The sequence below is a fragment of the Vidua macroura genome, chromosome 22, assembly GCF_024509145.1.
Source record: "Vidua macroura isolate BioBank_ID:100142 chromosome 22, ASM2450914v1, whole genome shotgun sequence".
Lineage (NCBI taxonomy): Eukaryota > Metazoa > Chordata > Aves > Passeriformes > Viduidae > Vidua > Vidua macroura.
The window spans coordinates 4,744,758-4,766,583 of NC_071592.1; the positions used below are offsets into that span (position 1 = coordinate 4,744,758).

General features: G+C 50.3%; 1 protein-coding gene across 4 annotated transcripts in view; it reads right to left on the reverse strand.

Moving 5' to 3' along the window:
- The window catches only part of LOC128817906 (protein CEPU-1), a 354,424-nt gene that overhangs the window by 22,425 nt on the left and 310,173 nt on the right, over window positions 1-21,826 (reverse strand). For all 4 annotated transcript variants that reach the window (XM_053996814.1, XM_053996817.1, XM_053996815.1 and 1 more), the window contains one exon: window positions 5,308-5,433. In XM_053996814.1, the coding sequence (XP_053852789.1) occupies window positions 5,308-5,433 (126 nt within the window). The remainder of the gene's footprint in view (window positions 1-5,307; window positions 5,434-21,826) is intronic.

The window sequence follows — 21,826 nt, forward strand, 5'->3', positions numbered from 1 at the left end:
AGCTCCATCACACAGCAGGAGCACTCACTTCCCTCCTTTGACACATCACTCATCTTGGCTCAAAGCAAATCTCTAAAGCAGAAAAGAGGCAGAGCAGAGACACAAGACCCAGGATGAACACAGAAGGAGCTTTACATGAACCATCTGCTCCCTCTGAGAGGTATTTCCCTGCTAAAAGGGCCAGGAGAGGACACGGCTCTCTGGTCTTCCATTAATGAGGTGACGTGAGGCCGGGCTAATGGGAGCAATCTCACAGCACGTGCAGCTGATCAGGGGAGGAAAAAGGCAGCACAGAAGCAGGAAGAGATTTTCCCACCCAAGTGGATCCCCCATCTCCCTGTGCCTCCCAGCTGGGCTCCAGATCTGGTGTCCAACCTATAAATATCCTCTGCCTCCTCTCCAGGGAGGATGAAGATAGCAGACAATGTGCTTAATGGACAAACCTCTGAGATGGGAGGATGTCTCCCCTTCCCAGGGACAAGCACCTCTTCAAGCTAGATATTTTTTGCAGATGTTTGTCCTCTTGTTTTAAGCCTTGCCAAGAGCCAGGGAGAATCAATATATCCAAATATACCAGACTTCTCCCAGAGTCCCTTTGCTGGTTTGCTGCTGATGTATAGACAGATGATCTCATGAGACCTCTGCCACATCAGGCCACCGTGTCTCATCTATCTTAAGTGTGTATACGAGCTGTGATTACTGCTGCGTCTGAGTGCCTCACGTCTGGAATGTGTTTATCCTCCTGCAGCTCTGTGAGACAAGGGACTGCGATTGTACCTCTTCCAGGGAGGCTGCGGAGGTTAAACAGGCTGATCATGGGGGATATCCTGGATGTGGCCACATCAGGATCCTCTGAGCATCTCCCCAGTCTCTGCCTTGTAGCACTGAGGGATCACCTGCTCCACAAATGACAGCTCGGCCTCAGCTCACGACTCCAGCTTTGCACGGGATCCAGCTTTCAGCACCCAGCTTAATCCTGAGATTAATGAGGGATTCCCACCACACAGACCTCTCAATCAGACCTCTTACTAGTAAATACACCATCAGCCAAACCATAATGTTTTCCTACCCTGGCAGCCACTGTCTTAAGCCTCACACCAGAATCCATCATACTACAGCAATAATCAAAAAGCAATTAGATAAAACCATGGCAGAAAAGTCCATCAAGGGTCATTAAGGATGACGACTTGGATGCAGCCTCTGGCTCGGGATGTCTGTGTGTGGCAGAGCGGTGCTGGATGAGCCAGTGGAGGGATCCACATGCACACCCCCAGTTTTACACCCTTTCCTTGTGCCCCTGGCCCTGTCATAACCCCACTTGTCTGCCCACACAGCCCTCCTCATCATTACTGCTAAACTGCGTCTGCTTCTCCTGGGACAGAGGCTGCTTTGCCTCCATTCCTCCTGGAAGATCCCTCACTTCAATTCCTTGGCACATTTCCCAAGCTTAATGTGAGGCATGACTAGTTTTGTGTCTGCAGCACAGATAAATATCCCCTGGATAGCTCAACGTGGTGCCACTCTCTCTGCCAGTGCCTTGGCGTCACCCTGAGCCCGATGGCCTGGCGTGCTGTGCTTTTTCCCAGCCAAGAAATCTCAGCCTTCATCCACCGAGAGATGAAAACTGGCCTGACAATATGACAATCGCCATGACAACATCAGTTACCCCCCAAAAATAAATAAAAAGCCCAGTAACTATGGAAACACCTGAGTGACCAAAACCAGACTATTAACTAGAAGACCTCACCGCAGTTTACAGACAGCGTCAGCACTGAGGCTGGGGACTGTAATCCAGCCAAAGACTTGGAAACACAGACGTGCTTGGCACCTAAGGGTGCAAAATGGATGTTTATAGGCACAAAGAGTGTTGCCTTTCAGACCTCTTAGTCCAGGTCTATGCAACTTCTACCTCCTCTGGGCCTTCATGCCAGGTGTTACATCCAGGCCACTGTTATCTATGTAATTCTCTCCCTCTTTTGCTCCCTCCCTTCACCTTCAAGATGCTTCTCTTAATTGCCATCCCAAAGGTCTGAGCTGCCCCATCCCATGCCAGATCTTGGCACCTCACAGCAATTTCAGAGAGCTGAGTTTTGAAGCCCCAGTGCCTGGCAGCTCTGCTGGTACTTGTGATGCCAGCTGGAGCATCTAAGCCCAGGACAGAGCCTCAAAGCTGTTGAGCCTCCTCTGCTGAGGCAGAAGAAGCTGTGACTCCAGCAGCTTCACTTCTTTTTCCACCTCAATCTGTTCAGCTGCATTAACAGGAGTTGCTGTGAGTTAATACAGCATTACTTGGAAGAGAAATAAAATAAGACAGAGAGAAGTGAGGCAGAGGGACAGAAGACAGACTGTATCACACCTTATTTGGACTGGCCACAGGCTCACAAAGCTCTTCTCCAGGGCCAGCAGCCTGCTTTTGTTCATGCAGGAGGATGAGAATGGGCACAGGTAGGACCAAGGTCTGAGAACTGATGGAGGCACCAACAGGGCCAGCATGCCTGCATTTCACAAAATCAGAAGCAGAAAACTCTCTTGCTAATGGTCACTGAGCTCTTGAGTTATACCATGAACTTGGTCTCCTCATCCTAGCTGCAGGAACTCTTCCAGCCCCCAAACCAAAGAGAGCTTCCAAAATGGTCTTCATGACTCCTAGAACATGGCAACAGCTGCAGGCAGGAAAATTCAGCAGTTTACCAGCCCAAGCCACTGAATTCAAATTCATTGGAGCAGAGACAGAACAGCCAAGCAGTCAGAGGAGCCTGGAGTGGCTGGAAAAGGATCTCAAGTGAGATCAGTCACCAGGGAGCTGGGCTGCTCTCAGTGTATATCCTCTGAAAGGCCTGCCCATGCACTCCCTGGTGAGAAAACACTCTTATTTTCTCCATTTCCCACCAAGAGGCGCACTGTGTGCTTGCAGGTGCCAAGGAAATCATAAAACCTGTGAAGTGCCTTTGCACAGAGCAGCACTCAGCAGTGTCAGCTCGGGCACTCGTCCTTCAGCTCCTGGTGTGGCTGTGCCTGGCACACACAGCGCTGGCACAGCCTGTCCCAAGCAGCTCTGCTGAGAGCCACTTCCCCACCCGCTGTGTAAAACCTTAAATTATGCACCAGCATTCTCTCAAACAATTCTCCCTCATCCCTTTTCTCCACCACTTCAAGAGAGATGGAGGAAGATGGTGAGAAGGAACAGAAGGCAGCTCGCTTGAGACTTCCCATGGGATGAGTAGAAGAACAACAGCCAAGAGGGGCCAGCAGCAAGCTTTGGGTTTTGCTTGCCCCTAGCACTCTGAATTAGAATGTATCCTACGTCCCAGATCTGCTATAGCACCTCTATGCATTTCTCTGGCTCTCATTTCAGTCCTCACACTTCGATCTTCATCTTTGCTCTGTGTGGTGAATGCAAAATGGAGAAGTAGAGGTTCCCCTCGGTGGCTTGGCAGACATAGAAACAGAGGAGCTGCCCACAGAGATGGGCAGCCATGGAAGTTGTCTTGGGCCACCTCTGGGCTCATCACCCTCCATCAGCAGGAGACCAGGCTCTGGTAAATCTCTGTGATCATTTGTTCCTTTGAGTTTTGAAAGCAGAATGCCTAATCATGGCCAAAATCAGGAAAGAGCTGCTGCTGCAAATTACACAGCGCCACAGGTAATTTCTGATTAGCTCACTCTTCCTCTCCTGGTGCATCCTCAGTTTCCATAGCAGCTAAGTCCTAAGTAAAATGGAAACATCTGGTTCGAGCGCATGTAAAGATTCCCTGGGGAAAAAAAAACCTGCTGGATGGCAGCAAACACAGAAAATAGCCCTTGTGAAAGACAGAGGCATCAGGAGCTGGGAGCCTGGTTAGGACAGGATGGATGGCATGTGGGAGAAGGCAGCAAGGGGCACATGAGTGGGAGACAAGGGTTCCAGGGAGCAGGAGGGGATGTAGGAAGGAGAGTGGGGCTGTGGAAAAACAAGATGCTTGTTGAAAACAGGTACTGAGGAGGCTGAGCAAAACAAAAATATGTTGTCAGGATAGACAAAGGGAAGAGAAGGAAGAAGAAGCTTCAAGGTGGGAACACATGGGCTGCCTCAACCATAAATGCTGCCTGATGGTGACACACAGTGACAGCAACTTTGATTCCATAGAGAGACGCTCAGGGATGGGGAGGAGCACATGGATCCATGCCCAGACCCTGACCAAAGCCACCAGCTCAGAAGCAAGACCACCTGCAGTGGATAAGCCAACATAAGTAAGCTCTGGGGGAATGGTTTGTAGAGGCTCCTGTCAAGGGAAGCGACTGAGATGCCACCAACTCAGCTCACTCTGCCTGGGCTTTGCAGAGTGATGGATCTGGCCCAGCCATTCGCTCCAGCACAGACAAATAGCAAAAAATCAATGGAGCTGCAGTGAGACACCGCAGCCCTCGTCAGGAGCTGAGCAGGGAGAGCAGCCACGGCGCCATCCACCACTGCCGCCCCTGCGGCGGCTCCTTCGGCTGCCGGACAGCCTGGCTGGGCGTCCCCGAGGAGAGCTTGAGGCAGTTGTCTGGAACAACAGCCCACGTTGGTAAAACCTCAGGGGAAACACGACTGAGGTGGAACTGAAGCGCTTAGACAGGATCAGAGCATCAGAGCCAGGCATTGCCGCTTGGCCGCACGGCTCATCCCACCCAGAGCCTCCGGATCTCACCCCCGGCTCACCCACGAGAACCTCGCAACCGCCTGGGAATAACAGGGCAGCAAAACGCAAAGCAAATGCCAAAAAGCAGCTGGGAAAGGGGGTTGAAATTATACGGTCCTGCACGCCTGGGAATTTGCTTCCCAGCAGTCACACCCACACAGTTCTGCTGAGGGTTTGCTTACCAATTAACAAGGCCACCAATTAATGCTTCATGTGTTTTCCTGCTCATTTGCACTATTTACAATCCTCCTTTGAAGCAACCTGTAAGAATTGCCTGAAAAATTTTCAAAACATGGCCAAACAAGCACATTCAATGTGCAATGCGAGTGCCCCATGCAGGAACTCCATGATCCTTGTGTGTCCCTTCCAACAGAGAGTATTCCCTGATTCTATAAATCTCTAAGCACGACAAACCCAACCTGGCACCTACAGCCAGTCCTCTGCAGGACCAAAACCATCAGCTCCTCTTCCTGACCACCAGGATGGATATTCCTCCACCAAAGTCACCAAGTCCTGTGTTGAGTCACATCTTTTTGGTGCATTTCACCTTCTCCTGGCAACAGAACGAGCCACCGACCCCTCCCCAGACACTCACAAAGAGTGCTGTGCCCTTCCCAAAATATTTCTGGTAAGGTTTGGTTCTTACCTTTGGGTGAGATGTGTCTCCAGGTGATTGTTGGGTCTGGCCTGCCCGTGGCTATGCAGGTGAGGCTGACGTTGCCGCCCTCGTTGATGGAGATGTCAGAAGAGATCTCGGTGATTTTTGGAGACACTGCAATGATGCAAAGAGGAGAAGAAAAATGAAACTGGTTCTGCTTCAATTCAAATCTTAGACTGTGGGTGAAGGAGGCTGAATTTCCATCCTCCCTCTGCTTTGACAATTTTTGCAGTAGCCCATCAGTCTCATCTGACTTGGCAGGAACAAACAGGGAAAAGAGGGGGCAGAGAAGACACAGCTGAAGTGGGAAGAAACTGTAGCCAGAGGGGATTCAGTCATTTTAGGGAGGCTTGAGAAACTCCTCCGTGGTGTGAGACAGTATTTCTTCCTACCCCACTTCCAGCATTCCTTGTGTTCTCCTAGCCATGACAAGCCCTTCCCAGTAGAGCTGCATCTTCCCAAGAAAACACGAGTCACCCCCTTCAAACTCCTGCAGCTTTTCCTGCAGCTGTGCAGGCTCTCTGCCAGGCCCTTATAAGCACAGGAGCACCCAGAGGATCTGGGCATGAAGAGAGAGTCTGCTGAGGATCCTCTAGGGTCAACAACCCTGCTAAGGGAGGGAAATTCTGTGGGGATGAAAGCCATCCCTCTGCATCAGCACTGCCACCCAGAGCACTCAGGAGTGAGTCAGATACAGGGGGTCCAGGCCCCGGGAGGGGACACAGGTACAGGATGGGGGTGATGAGGAGGAGGCTGGGAAGGGAAGAGGAGCAAGCAGGGAGCACTCAGCTCCTGCTGCTGTGTGAGCGGAGGACACGATGTGGCTGCTGGGGTGGGCTGGGAGATCTTCTGGTGGGGATGTAGGATGGAAAATCATCAGCTGCTGTTATCAGCCTGCACCTGCAGAATATAATAAAGACTGTCACCTTCCCAGGTTTATTTCCAGGCTTTCTCCGGAGCCTAGCAGGCACTGGCACCCGGCTGCAGCGCTTTGCAGGAGAGCCACAAATCATCTGCACCTTCCACCCTTGCTGGGAGAGCCAGATTCATCACCCCACTCGGGGCTGCAGCCCAACACCCCAAATCCTGACTTGGACCCCACTCCCGAGCCTCCCTTCCCTGCCTCTCCCCACCTCCCACACCTTCCCGGGCTGCGCCAAGCCGGAATGACTGCAATGGCCTTGCACGCAATGCCTCTGCTGCGCAGGTAAGTAATTTATTGATCCGTAAAGCACTCCAAGACGCTCTGGAAGGGATTATGTCATGCCAGTGCCGTGCAATAAAATAAAAAGTGATGGATTTTTTGTGAACATGATGGTGATTTAGGGTTTGTAGTTGGAAGTGTAGTTAAAGTACATTTTAAGTGGAAATCAAGGTGGGTAATGAATTATTCTCTGTTTTGAAGGGCTTCTGGGAGTTCATTTTTTTGCTGCTCTGGGCACGATGGCTAATCTGCTAATCATGCACTGGAGAACAACTCTGGATCAGCTGCTCCCAAACAGAGGGGGCTCTGGGGCAGGACAATGGAGGGCACAAAGACAACACCTAAAGAAATATTAATATGCTTCAGTGTCACTAAGGGGACAGCACACTCCTCATGGGACCACTCAGAGCTGGGAATGCTTTGCCCATGGCCAGGTCCATTGAGGAGATGCAATTAATTACAACATCATCATGATTTCCCCACTGTGTTCCTGCTGAGGCTGGGACTGCCAGCCAGGAAATCCGTGTGTGCTCTAAAAACACAGAGCGTGTGGTCTCCACAACAAAAATAGGCCAAGGGGGTATTACCATTGTCATTTTGGAGGGGTGGGAAGAGCCAGGCGGAGGCGCAGTGATCGCCCACCTTTGCCTGGGAAGCAGCAAGAGCTTCCAGCTCTAAGTCCTGAAAAAAAGGAAAGCAGTATCCATCATCTTTAATGCGCTGTTTGCTGCATCACAGAGGAACCTTTCTGATGTTTTTAACTGCTGAATCCACATCGACCCAATTCAGCTTGTTTTGCAGAGGCTTTAAAAAAAACAGGTCAGACTTTACACTGCTACTCTGGGACTGCACAGACCCACTTGCACCCACCCGGTGAGAGACAAAAATCAACTGACCAGGTTATAAAACATAATTAAAACAATTTAAACTTGATTTTGATTGATAGGACAAAGGGGAATGCCTTTAACCTGAGGAGGGTTGATCTAGAACAGGTATAAGAAGTTTTTTACAATGAGTGTGGTGAGGCCCTGGCCAAGGTTGCCCAGAGAAGCTGCAGCTGCCCCATCCCTGGAACTGTTCAAGGCCAGGCTGGACAGGATTTGGAGCAGCCTGGGGTAGTGAAAGGTGTCCCTGCCCAGTGCAGGGGATGGAACTAGAGGGTGTTTAAGGTCCCTTGCAACTCTAACCTTTCCATAATTCTATAAAAAGCAGTTCAAACTGCTAATGCAATAGGGGAAAAGTTCACGATACTCAGACAAACTCAGGACACTTTGAGGGAGATGCAATTTACTGTGCCCCATCTGGAATGAGAGGAGGCAAGAACATCTGGGAAGCAAACCAGAGAAACGTCACTGAAGCTGTTAACTAAGTCTGGAATTGTCTATGCAGTGGTAGGATTTAACACGGTCGTTATTGTATGCTAATTAAATATTTGAATATTTTACTGCACAAACTATTCCAAATGCCTTTCTAGAGACACAACAGGTGTGTTGAAAGGCTTTTGCCAGACTAGGGAGGGAAATCTTAATAAATAAATGATCCAAGTATATATTTAATATTATTTAACAGCCACTGGCACTTCCCTTCCCACTGCATTAAAGGACTTCCACCAGCACTTGGCATTTCTGCAGCAGTGGGGCAGAGGAGACATTTCCTCTGCCGAAAGCAGGACACAGATGGAGCTGTGCCCCTTTGGGAATGAATAAATAAATAAAGCTAAGTAAATGCAGACTTCCCAGGCGGGAACCCTCTCCTTGTGGGCAGTCCTTTTGTGTTCAGCATCTCTCTCGCTCAGAAGTGATTAAACATGGCAGTGTTGGCCAAGCTGCTCCGGTGACACTGCACAGATTTCCCCACAGGCTGGTGCTTTATTGATCCAACTCTTTCTTTTTTCCCCCTTCATCTTTGCAACAGTTCTGGGGAAGGTCTCTGGGTGCTCTCAGCCCCCCACAGGTTCCCAGGGCATGCCCCCAGCTTGCCCCAGTGTGGTGCCCACTCACTCACAAGGAGTCCCCAGGACAGAAAGCAGCTTGCTTAAATATTTAACCAAAGCATATGGTGAGCTCCACGTTTGAGGGTGTTCAGGCAGGTGATAGATGTCTTTCTGGATCTGAGCATATGTGCCTGCCGACACACATCTATTCCCTGGCGCACAGACACCCTCCTGCCACTGGCACAGACGATATCCCTGCTCTGCTTTCACCTCCAAACACCCGTTCCTGCCAGAACAGGTGTGCAGCTCACATATCCCATGCCACAGCAGTGCTGCACACAGATCTTCACATTCTGGGAATGTGGTGGGGCTCCCCGGGCATTTCTGCCACCTCCTCTGCTGCCTCTCCCATGGCACCCACTGCAGTTCTGAGGCCTTCCCTGATTATTCCTTCAGCTGCCCTTTATAGTTCATCCCAAACTGCATAAACATCACCAGCTTTGCCTCCTTGCTTGGGCCCTGCCACCTCCATTTCCATCATCATCACCTCCCCACCCACCTTCCTGGCATGTACTGACTGTGCTGCTTGCCCGGGCTGTCGTCCCCCTGACCCCGTGCCCCCACCTCTGTCTCCTGACACCCCAGCACCCCAAATTTCAGCCACGCATCAGGCTGAGTGGAGGGTGCATCTGGAACAACCTCTCCAGCTCGGACTGGCAAGGGGACTTCAAATCAGGTTGCCTATTCCTTCTTCAAGGAGTAATTGCATTTTTTTTTGCCTTAAGCACCCCCTTTATACCCAGTTTTGGGTATATAGTGCAGAAATGCAGCTGTGACCTTTCCAGACCAGCAAACACCTTCTGGTGTGGGAGTGAAGTAGAGCAGGTGTTTGCCCCAGCCAAGGGGTCTCAGCCCTTGGCACAGCCTGGGAGAGAGTGGCTGTCCTGGAAAGCCCAGCCCTGCTTCCCCTTCATAATACATGCAAACCTCCATCTTCCAGCACGAGCAACATCTGCTCCAGATCAAAGGAAACAACAAAGAACAACTATAAAAGTGTCTGGAAGAAAGAAAAAGAGGGAGAGTCAGACTTGTGTTCTGCAGGCGATCTGTGATGCGCACTGGCAGCTTCCTGAGCATCAGCCTGACGCTGCTCCTGCTTTTCATAACATCTTCTCACTGCTGTCACACTCAGACTTCCCTGTGTTTTACGGAGTTTGCTGCCACGGGTTCTGCCGCTGGGATTCAGTGAGGGGGAGTCCTGGCTGTCCTATCCCTGCTCCCAGCAATGCTGAGTCAAACCCAGCCCACCCTCTGGCCACTGAGGGTCTGCCAAAGGCAGGGACCCAACACCCAGCCCCAGGACTCCTCCAGGTTGTAACCAGGGCATTTTGTAGCTGCCAGGTCAGGAGAAGGTGCACTGCTGGCTGCCACAGCGCCAGGCACTTCCGTGGTGCCTCCTCCCTCTTTTGTGTTACAAAGCTTTCTGCCTCCAGGGAGCAAATTGAGAGCCCTGCGCCTTCAATTACAGGTGTATTATAATGGGCTTTTAAATCAGTTTGTGCTGCTCTAACACAATTATAGTTAAGAGAAAAGCAGAGAGGGCTTTGTCTTTCTGTCATATCATACTTCCATCATTTCATCCTTCCTTCATATAATCCTTCCATCATATCAGGAGCTGTTTTGAGCCTGTCCAAAGGTGTGAGGAAGGGCAGACACAGCCTCAGAGCCTGCTCAGTCACAAAGGTTTGTACACAAACCCCTTGTGGGTGCATATCCTGCTTCCCAGGGCTGCCTGGACCCTGGGTTGGCACCACCACCCCCTTCCCAGGTTCAGCACAGCTTCGCTGAGCGACTGATCCCCCTCTTCACAAACCTGGCAGCAGCCAAAGCCATGAAGAAAGAAGGCTGGAAACAAAGAGGACATACATAACGACCTTAATAAGCAATTAATAAATAACTAATGACAATTGCTCGTTCTAAGGCGAGGCGTAATGAGATGTGTCATACGGCACCGAAATGTGTCTAAATGATTTCCCCAATAGGTAACGGCTCCTGTTGCAGGGAAGCTTGGAGGACACGAGATTTTTTTACGCCCGTCTCTGCAGCAGGTTATACAGCACAGCATCATAATAACTCAGAGGAGGAGGGGGAAACAAGACGTTCCCAATCATTCATTAGTAAAGTATTTGTGAACGCGGGTATAATTCACCGCATAAACAGCAGGGTTTCTGCAGACAAACTTTATAGCTAAGTGCCAAAAGGGAGCCCAATCTGATTCCACTTACGACAGCATAAATCAGCACTACTACTGCAGTCAACAAGGGATACACCACAATAAACGTGGCACAATAGGAGAGTCGGGGCTCAAGCACAAGGATTTTTCTCTGATTTCTGGATGGGTCCTGGTCATGAGCCTGGATCAAAAGCAGCTCCCTAAGGAGTCAGGGTGCTGCCTCACTAGATTAACTTTCCTGTTTTCAAGACTCCAAAGGGATCTGCATCATTTTTCCTAGCAAAAAAAAAAAAAAAAAAAAGAAGAAAACACCTAACACCAAGCCCCACACCTGTGGGGAATCAAACCAGAGTTTCTTTGCATGGCTAATAATAAGCAGCTTTAAGAGGAGGCAGAATCCCTCCCTCAGATTTGGGAGAGTTCTGTGTTCATGTTACAATGCCTGAAGGAAGATGTGGCACTGCTCTGGACTTCGTTGCCTTCTTTAAAATGAGTCTAATGATGCTGAGTGAAAAGAAAACAAAAAAAATATATAAAAAACAAAGTTTTTCCATTATTATCCTTGAAGAAATGCAGCCAAACAAGGAGTGTTTGGCAGTTCAGCTCCCTGTCTAGACAGATCTCATTTTCAACTCCACACACGCTGCATGGATCTAGTTTCCAGTTTTTGCACCCCGAGCCACCTGGGATTCCCCCTGTAAGCCAAGCAACGCCTCATGAAAGGCAGAAAATTGAAGGATCTCGAATCCTTAAGACACCTGCATCATTTTTCTAGCATTATTGACACCTCTCCTCAAGGCATGACAGCCTCTCTCACAACTGCCTCCACGGTGACCATCAAAGTGACAGTGACTCTGTCACACCCTGCTCAGGGGACACAGGGTCCCCAGTTCCTCTCGTTCCACTGGGTACCAGTGAAATCTCCATCAGACCCTTGGGAAAATCCCTGTGTTGGGACGAGCCAGAGTGTGCTGACAGCACCCCAGAAAGTTTGAACACGACTTGTGCTTAATACAAAGCTTGTCAAACTCATCACCTCAAAATGCTGAATGTCTTTATTAGATTCCTTTATCTCCCCCCAAGATCGGAGGGACACGAAGAGATGATTCTCAGCGGAGATGTCATCATCCAGAAACTAATTAAAGGCTGCACGGGAAGTCGGGCCACGCACACTCTGGAGAACAAAACGCATTAGCAACCCGAGTCGGGGAAAATATTACAAGTGAACTTCAGATCAGAAAGGGTGAGCGAGGGATTTCACAGCAGCTCTCCTCTCCCCATGTTTCCTCACACTCATCCCTACACTCCCTCATCCTTCATAGGTGACCCCAGCTTGGGGCTGATTAGGACCAGCCTGGGACCTGGGGGACACAGGCCAACAGGGGATCTTTTCCTCCACCCTGGGAGAAAAGCATGATTTGTGGAATTTCCTTTATTTTATTTTTAATCATAGAAAAGCATCCTTGCTGTGGGTCAATAAGTGCAGAGAAGGATGGATGGATGCTGGCTCTGCCAGAGTGCTCCTGGCAAAACCCTTGGTCTCATTTGGTCCCATCTCTCCATCAATGTAATGACAAGAATTTTTCATCCTTGCAGGCTCATGAAAAAGACAACAACATATGAAATGATAAGACACCCAAACCTATGGCCACAGGAACTGGATGTGGGGGCATTTCTCCATGGGGACAGATGCACAGATCTAGTTTAGGACGTGGGTCTCAAGTGGATGTACCTGCAAACAGTGCTTCCCAGTCAATCTGGAGTCTCCCGTTCCAACAGACAGCAAATATCCATGTTATTGCTCATCTGATCCATCAACACACTCTGTCCTGCTACATTCTGCACAAACCCCCAGCTCCCCTCCCCACAACCAGCCAGAGTGCCCATGCCCCACCCTCCTGCTCCCTACTCTGCTGCTGGAGAGCAGGGGGGTTCTCCCTGTCCCCTCCAGCTCTCTGTCCATGCAGAGTGGGCATCACGCCAAGGGCTGAGCTTGCTGAACCACCCCTGTGCCACTTCACTCCTCAAAAGGGACCTGACAGGAACAAAGGAGCTCAAACATCCTTTCCAAAGATAAATCAGATGCTCTAAAGCAGCCTGCATCTCCAATGAATATAGGGCAGGTGTCTCTGAAGTGAAGTATTAGTTAAAATGATGCTCTTTAAATTACATTTCGGCTATTTCAGGCAGACAGGTTGTGTGTGGGTTGGGCTGGGTTTTTTTATGATCTATCTAGAGGCTTAAAAAGACACAGAGAGAAATAAATCTCCCTTCCATTAAAAACACACTATGCTATTGCATATTTGTTCTTATCTCTGCGCTCTCGCTCTTGTGCTCCCTCTCCCCGGGCTGGAGCACAAAGTAAGTGTTTGTGATTACACTTCCACCCTGACACTCAGCTAATTCGAGGAGCTGCCAGCCCGTGCCCAGGCGGAGCGCGCGGCTCGCCCACCCCTGCAGGAGGATGAGCTGTGCTTCCCCAAATGCCGCTCTGCACCCGGTGCCTTTACTTCAAAAGCCATCGGGATTTGTGGTGTTAATGTGAAGCCATGCGAAAGCCCCAAGTTTTGATTGAGTTTATTTGGATCTTCTGAGTGTATCCATGCCCTTTTTGTCTCATTTATCTATTTACATCCCTCCATTGCCAGTGCTGCCTGTTCCCAGACAGCCCCTTTCCTCCCATCCTTCCTGAGCTCCAGTTCTTCCAGGTGCCCCTCGTGCTTCAGACAGGGCTTTTACTTCTGCTTGGGCTTCTTCCCATCTTTGCCTTTGACTCCAGTTAAAAAATTAATGGATCAGGCAGGGAGCACAACCCTGTTATTGTCTGATTAGGTGGTCTGGAGGCTGCTACTTATGCCCAGACTCTGCTTGTCTGGGAGAGCAGAGTGAGAGAACAGAGCTTGTGAAGTGGGAGAACAAAGCTCATAAAATGGAAGGTCAGCAAGGTCTAGCAGCTCAAAATGAACCACAGGTGAGGTGATCCATGCCTCCATGTGCTGCCACTCCTCCTATCCCCATGGGAGCACATCTCCTGTGACTCATCCATCACTCCAACAGAGGCAGGTCTAACATCCCAAAGATGCCCTGATCCATTCCTTACTCCTCTTTGTCATTTCTTTACATCCCTGATTTTTCAGGCTGTCCTTCTTGGGCTCAAAGAGCCCCCAGCCTTCCTACCCCTCCCATGGAATATTTCTGGTCCCTCATCCTATCCCAAGGCACATTTCTAGGCACACTCACAGCTTTCCCAAGCCCAGGGGATCATCTCAAAGCTTGGCCAAAGGTGCCAGGAACAAGCAGGAGTGCAAATACCGATGATCCAGAGTCTGTGGGATGATGTCCTTCCTAAACCTTCAAATGTGGTTTATCCCTATCATCAAAACTCTGGGAGATAAGGAAGCATTATTATTCCCACTTCACGGATGGAGAAATGGAAGCCAAAGATCAAATGGGACAGAAGTGCCTGTTCAGATCAACGCTCTGCAGCACCTGCCTCTCAGGCTCTGTGGAGCTTGGAAAACCACGTTCAAAAGGCACAGGGAGAGTGAGGGCGGCTGCCAGGGCAGGTATTTCCATTGGGCTGCACAGAATGAGAGCTCCACAGTTAAGAATCAGTCATTAGGCCACTGAGACACAGCTGTGTATCCCTGTACATAAAGGGGCAATTAAAATTCCAATCCCCAACTTCAACCCAACCAAGCAACATTTTAGAGAGCTAAAGGCAAAGGCAAAGGAGGGAGCAATGGTCCCACAAGGGAAGGATATTGATGCGCCTGGAGAACGCGGGGGCTGTTCTCCTTTCCCATTAGGATTGCTCCTTCATTTCCTGTTTCTCCCAAACAAAGCCCTCGAGCCTTCTTCTCGGCCACACTCGTGCCTCCGAGAATGCCAGAAAAGCCACAGGGAATTATCCCCGCCAGAGCATTCTTAATTTCCCTATTTGTCTTCCTAATGCCCAGCCTCATCACCAGCACCGTCTATTCCCCATGTGCTCCTGCTTTACATGGATGGACTATTTTTACCCCATTCTTCCTATGCCTCTTTTTCCTCCCATTTAATCATTTTGGAGGCTTTTTATCCACACTTTCCTTTCCTTTCTTTCCTCTTTCCCTTTCATTTTTAATACCTGTGGTTCTCCGATTCAAAATCATTACTGTTTTTAACTTGACTCGAGCCTCTTAATTAAGTTACTTTCCATTATTTTTTATCTAGTCCATTTGTCTACATCCCCCGCACCCTCCCTAATTCTCCCTTTCCTCCCCAAGGCAGGCTGGGTATGAAATCTTACATTTCCATTTGGCTAACAATCACTTTGAATTTTTAAATGCTATTAAATTGGATCACACCAGTCACTGGACCGGAGTTGTCGAGCTGTGATATTTACTCGCGCCAGTCAAAGGGAAATGAAATTGTGGCGGCGCAGGGGGGAGGCGATGGGGGAGCCCAGATTTATTCTGCCCGCGGTCCTCGCAAACAGGCACAATCCCCTCGGATTTCTGAGCGAGTTCAAAGGAAACTCTCACGCTCAACCATGAATGTATTGTAATGTCTTTAATAAATCAATTACTTGTTGGCAGGGAAGTGTCACTGCATCTCCAATCCTTGTAATCACCTCAGCCTTGCTGTGTTTTAAGTGCGGAAAGCCCACGGAGGTAGACGGGGAGCCAGGAGCGTTGTCGGCGTAGGGCAAAGCACAGAAAGCACCACTTTGTCTTGCCAGGAAAGGCTAAAATGTGCAGGAAGGATTTGCATCATGTAAAAACACACACACAGAGTGACCCCCAGCTCCAGGATAAGGACACCACGGTGCTGGAGGGACTTTGTAGGGCTCATCCTTCGCAGGGTAACTCCTGAGATGCAGGAGCTTGGAAGGAATGACCACAGCAGGTTCCTGGGAAATGCCTAACCCAGGAAATCAGCCTGTGGTGATGGGAGCAGCTCCTGCTCCTTCCTGCCCAGTGCTGAGCAGCGGTATATTGCAAAGCAGTGTTTTCCCACTGGCCCAAGAGCCAGACAACCTTCTGCTGCACTAATTCAGACCCTGAGTTTTGTGCTTCTGCTCCAGGAGGGTACCATATTTCAATTTTACTAAAACAGGTCTTTTCCACTTAAAAATTTGCTAAAGGGAGTGAGATTTGATTACAAAGCAGCCCTGGCCAAATCCAACCCCTCCTCCTCTCTCTGTGCCGACAACATCCTCCCCTCCACAACAACAATCATCTGAGCACAAACAGACAACAGAGCTTTTCAGAAAGTAATGAACTCCGGTCGGAGCCAAGGCAGGAAGGGTTTAATGTTCAGCACAGAAAGCTTGGCGAGGCCATCAATTATATAGCCCTGCTGCTGAAGGAGCAAAAAAAAAGAGAGTATTTCAGACAGACTCGGCCAAAAAGAAAAGATAGGGAAGGAAATCACTGTGAGAGAGATTTAATTTCACAAGCAGGGAGAAGTGTTTGCAAAAGAGGAAGAGGATCAAAGGCTGAAGCTCTCGGGCTGGCTGCGAGGAGGAGGGATTACAAGGACAGCAAACCATGGAGGAGACATCTCTGTTGATGCCTTGTGTCAATGCTGGGCCAGGCAAGCAGAGCCTGGGGCACAAACTGGGGAGTCTGTTGGCTGGGGGGGCCCAGTGGGCAGGAGACTTGGGCAGAGAGGAGGGTGGATTGAGACCCGTTCATCTTATCTCACACAGGACAGCAAACCAGCGCAGGGTCTGTGGCCTCTCCTGCCTCGTCCCAAACCCTACCCAGGAAATGATAAAAGATGCTACCACAAAGGAGAGCTGAAATCATTTGGGCATCTCTACTACTGAAAAATCACAGAATGCCAGAATGGTTTGGGTTGAAAGGGACCTTAAAGGTCATCTCATTCCCACCCCCTGCCATAGACAGGGATATCTGCCACTACCCCAGGTTGCTCCAAGCCCCATCCAGCCCGGCCTTGGACACTTCCAGGGATTCAGGGGCAGCCACAGCTGCTCTGGGAACCCTGTGCCAGGGCCTCAGCACCCTCACAGGGCACAATTCCTTCTGTATGAGGGTATGCATATACCTAAAACAACAAGACTTCCCCACCCTGTCCCCTGCACGCAGTGGGGCCCTGCTGATCCCTTCCAGGAATCCAGTCATAGACTAAGGAAAAAAATCACCTCCTTTCTGGAGGACAAAGGTGGTTTCACTGCTGTCTCACAGCAGGCATGGAAAACCCAAACCAGAAATATTTCAAGACTACATTTCAATATCTTATTTGAACAGCCACATTTCCACATCTTTTACAAAGATCCTTGCCTATTTGTTTTCCACTTCCTGCTTCTCCTTGTCTTTCTAAATCTCTTTCTTCTGAATTGCACCACCAGAACAGAAAGGAAAACAAAATCACATCTCTCTCCATGTTTCAATGCAGCTCCTTCCCATTTTCCCCCTCACCTTCAAAACCCAAGCAAGAGCAGTGTGAAGAAACCCACATTTTCCACCCAGTTTCCCCCTTTATTGTCCCAGTGACCTCCCCCCAGCCTGTCCTCAAGCCTGGAGGTATTTGCTGGAGGTTCTCTAGCCCTCGGAGGTGGCAGAACCGGGCAGCTTTTTGGCAGCTGTTCCCTTGGCCTCTCCTTTATCTCCAGCATTGTGTTCACATCTGCTTCCCCCTCTGCCTCTTTCCCTGCTGCTGGGAGTCTGCCTTTAAATCACTGCTCAGCACAGCAGCTGCCAGGCACAGGTTCCATGCCCCATTTGGATGGGGGATCCAAAAGCCGTTTGCAAACCTCCCTCTGCCTTTTTTCTTCTATGATTTTCTTAATTTTTTTTTTTTTTTTTAATCCTCCTGAACCTGCCGGTGCTGCCACACTGCTTTCCCCTCCTCCCTTTTGGCTGCAGAGCTCTCTTGGCTCCGGAAGTATGTTCAGACACCTGGTTGCTGGCAGCATGGGCTTTGGCAGCAGCTGGCAGCGTGCAGCTCTCCGATAGGGAAGGGGGGGAGAGCAGGGATCACGGTGGGGGTCAGAGCTACCCACCGTGGCTATCAAGGAAGTGCTGGTGGCCACTTGCACTGCTCCTGGCTTTTTGGTGGCTTTCTACCATGCACATTCATCTGACTTTGCCTGCAGCTGTGGCCAAGGCCATTTTTGGTTTTGCAGAGGATTTGTAGGGTAAAATAGCACAGATTTGTGCAGCATCACTCCGGAGCTGGGAACCATTTAGGACAAGGCATTGCCATCTGTGGCTCCCGTCCTCGGCAGAGTCCTGCTCCCAAGCAGGGCAATTTTGGCAGAGCAAGGCAGCAAACCCTAGGGAGCAGAGCCAGGCACGTGGAAGGCTGGATGCCTCACTGCCACCTTGCCCACGCAGTGGCTCCAGGCTAAATTCCCATTCCAGATTGCAATTTCTCTGTGCTACCAAAAAGAGAGAGGGCTATATCCTTCCGGCAGCCAGTCATGTACAAAATTCCCTGAATAAAATTGGCTGATTCCTCCCCACCATCCTTTCACTCAAGGTCTGTGCAGGATTGCAGGCCAAGATCCCCATGGATGCCACCTTCATGGCAAAGACTACACCAAACAGACAAAAAATCCCTTGGGAAGAGCCCTTTGCTTCATCCTCTGACTCTCCAAGCCTCTGCAACAGGTTTTTGCTTCTGGACTTGCCTCCAGAGAGATTGGCCAGAAAAATCAGTTCTAAAGGCCAAAAAAAAAGAGCCAGATTAAAGTATCAACTCTGAATTTATGCTCAGGACTTAAGGTTTAATAATGCAACAGAAAATCAATATTTAATAAAGCAAATGATGGAGAAAAACAGTGAATGGGAGATGAGCTGCTGCTCATGTTTTCAAACATGTAACCCCCAGAGGAGCAGGGTTGGCAGGATGGATGTGGAACCAGATTGCCACAAAGAGCTGGCACACAAGATGCCCCAGGTCCCAGTGATTCCAGCTCCGGTGTCAAGGGGAGCTCACAGGTCTTTTACTAAAGGACAAACAAGGAATTACTGTGGTGGTCAGAATCCAAACACTCATGGAGAGAGATCAAATGCTGAGGCACGAGGGGAGCCGAGCAGCTGCTGCACTGAGCAGGCCCAGACTGGGGCTGGGCTGGAGGAATGCAGGCAGGCAGCAACACCCCCTGGTTCAGGTGCCAAAGAGCTGCCTGGGGATGGACATATAAGAAGCTGGGAGGGAGCACAAGGGCTAAAAGCAGAGGGAAAATTCCTGCCTGCTGAGCAGGAGAGGAAGTGGATAGTTCAGGTGGGTAAGTAGGCAATTGGGCCAGTAAGCATGGCTGGCAGGTGGGGTGGCACAGCAAATGTGCATCCCTGAGCGCAGCAAGCACACATCCTGGGCATGGCAGGATCCCTGGGCACAAACCATACATCCCTGGGCAAAGCAAGCCTGCATCCCTGAGCATGGCAGGAGGGCATCTCTGGGCATGACAACTGCATCCCTGGGCACAGCAAGCAGACATCCCTGGGGACTACAAGAGTGCATCCCTGACCGTGGCAAACCTGCGTCCCTGGGCACATCAACAGTGCATCCCTGGGCACAACAAACCTGCATCTCTTGGCAAAACGTGCACATCCCTGAGCACATCAAGAGCTCATCCCTGGGCAAAACAATCATGGATCACCGGACATAGAAAGTGTGCATCCCTGGGCATGACAAGCATAAATCCCTGGGCACATCCCTCAGCCAAAAGCACACATCCCTGGGCATGGCAAGTGTGCATCCCCAGGAGCGCTGGGTCTGGGCAGGGTGAGGGAAGCTCTGCGGTGCTCGGGACAGATCAGCAGCTCTGCCTCCCTCCCCTGGAGGCTGAAGAAAACTGCAGCGAGTCCCTGCATGGCACAGAGGTATCACCTGCGCCTTGTCCCCACCACTGCCTTTCCAGCCCTGATACAATGCTGCCAGCCAGGAAAGGAGGAATTTTGCCCATACCCATGCCAGCGATGGCAGGTGCTTCTTGGGGTACATGGCTTAGGGTGCACAAAGATCTGTGCCCCACCTCACAAAGTCTGGGGGCTCTGGATAAATCCTCTAGGCAAAGGAGACTCTTACTTGCACAGGAATCAGTGCCCTTGGATGAAACCCCTCCTCTGGCACACTGCGTGTGCTGGGTTGTCTGCCTGGCCCTGCAGCACGGCAGTAATTTGTAGCTTGTGCTGGGATCCTTCACATTGAAAGATGACATATAAATATAAAACGTTATCACTCCATAACAGCCACATGCTATAAAACGCCAGGCAGAAGGATCTGGAACTAGATGGAGGCAGTGCTTTAAATCCTTCCCTGCAGAGTTACTGCCGCTAAAACAACAGACCTGCTCCAAAGAGCTCGAGCAACGGAGGGAGAAGAGGACAGACCCCGATAAAAACACCACAATTGAGGAATTAGATGAATAAGTGATGGGATTACAGCATGACCTCCCCATGTTGACAGCCCCAGGGTAGCAGTAGCACCGGCGCACCGGTGACGTCTCCTCCCATTCATCCCCTGCTGTGATTTTCGGCAGATGCTCGGTGTTCCTGTAGTAACAACAAAGCGGCGGTACCAGTGTTACACTACATTGGGCTGACTCTGCTCCCGCGGTTACGATAACAATGCTGTTACTGTAGTAACATTACAGAGCCGAGGTCTCACTGTTCTACCCTTAATTTTATTGTCGTAAGATTAAATTGCAATAATGTTATTGAGCTGCCATTAGCGTTGCCATGGCAACAATAACATTAAGGTAGCGTTATCGCATTACAGTGGTCCAACCGTTCCACCACAAATATTTTAATGTAGTAAAACAAAAGAGATTACTGCAGTAACATTAAACTGCAGTGACCTCATTAAACCCCCACTGGCTTTATCACAGCGCTCGTCTGGAAACCGCACGCGGCAGTGGGAGATGCCCTACGCACATCCTGGGTGCTGCTGTGCCACCCCTTTGGCTGGTAAATCCATGGGGAAGAAAGGGGACGTGCTGCACATCTGGAGAGCCACACACAACTCCAGTCCTCCCTGCCTGGAGAGCTGCTGGCACCGTGTGCCGCTGGCCTCCCAGATTCACCCGCTCCACGGAAGGGATTAGCGGAGTCACTCTTGAATGGCTCTGGGTGAGGCGGGTGACCTCTTCCTGAAAGCCTTTGGAGAGGTTGGCTGAACGGGGCTGCTGGGAGCTCGCGTGCTCAGAAAGGCTCAAAGAGGAGCAGACTCTTGTTTTCTAGAAGAGGGGTGATGCGAGCGTGACCTCTGCAGCTCTGAGGGAGTAGCAGAAAGAGTTCCACTGAGCTCTCCTCGCTGCCACAAAAGTGCACACAGCTGAGCCAGGGAGGATGGAAATAGTGGAGCTGTGGGGATGTCAGAGGTGGGAATGCCCCCAGCACTGAGGCACAGGACATCTGGGGGGGACCACAAAAGAATTCTGTCAGTGCTGCTTGAGGGAACCCAGTGACAAACAGGACTACAGCATTAGCACTTCACTAGGGATACAAACAGGAATTAGCCACAGCCTGGATGTATGCGAGAAAGAAAAACAGGAAGGAAATGAAACCAGTCTGTGTGTCCTGTGAATCACTGGATGTCCCTTCTCCTCTGCTCCAGTCTCCTGCCAATTAGTTCTCCTTGGGAACAAAATACATCCTCCCATGACTCTGGCAGTGCCTGGCCCACTTCATTGCTGGGGTGCCAGGCAAGCCTGGAGGGGAAAGGTTTGAAATTGAAAAAGTTTGATTTAGAGTAGATACAAGGAGGACGTTTTTTAAAATGAGGGTGGTGGGGTCCTGGCCAAGGTTGCCCAAAGAAGCTGTGGCTGCCCCATCCCTGGAAGTGTCCAAGGCCAGGTTGGACAGGGCTTGGACCCCCCTTGGTAGGGGGTCTTTAAAGTCCCTTCCTACCCAAACCACTCTGGGATTCCATTACTTCCCTTCATCCTAAACTCCCTATTACCGAGTTGCCCTCCTTCCAACAATGTTAACTCACTCAAGCACAGTTCACCTCTCCATCTCTCCTTCTCTTTACACCAGTGGGCTCATCCACCAGCTCCAGGAAGGAGCAGCACGGTGGGACACACCCCCAGTGGGATGCAGCATGCCTGGCTCCCTCCAGCAGCAGCAGGGACATGAAACTGGGGCAGCCTGAAGCTGCAGCAAGGGCCGAATGTGAGCCC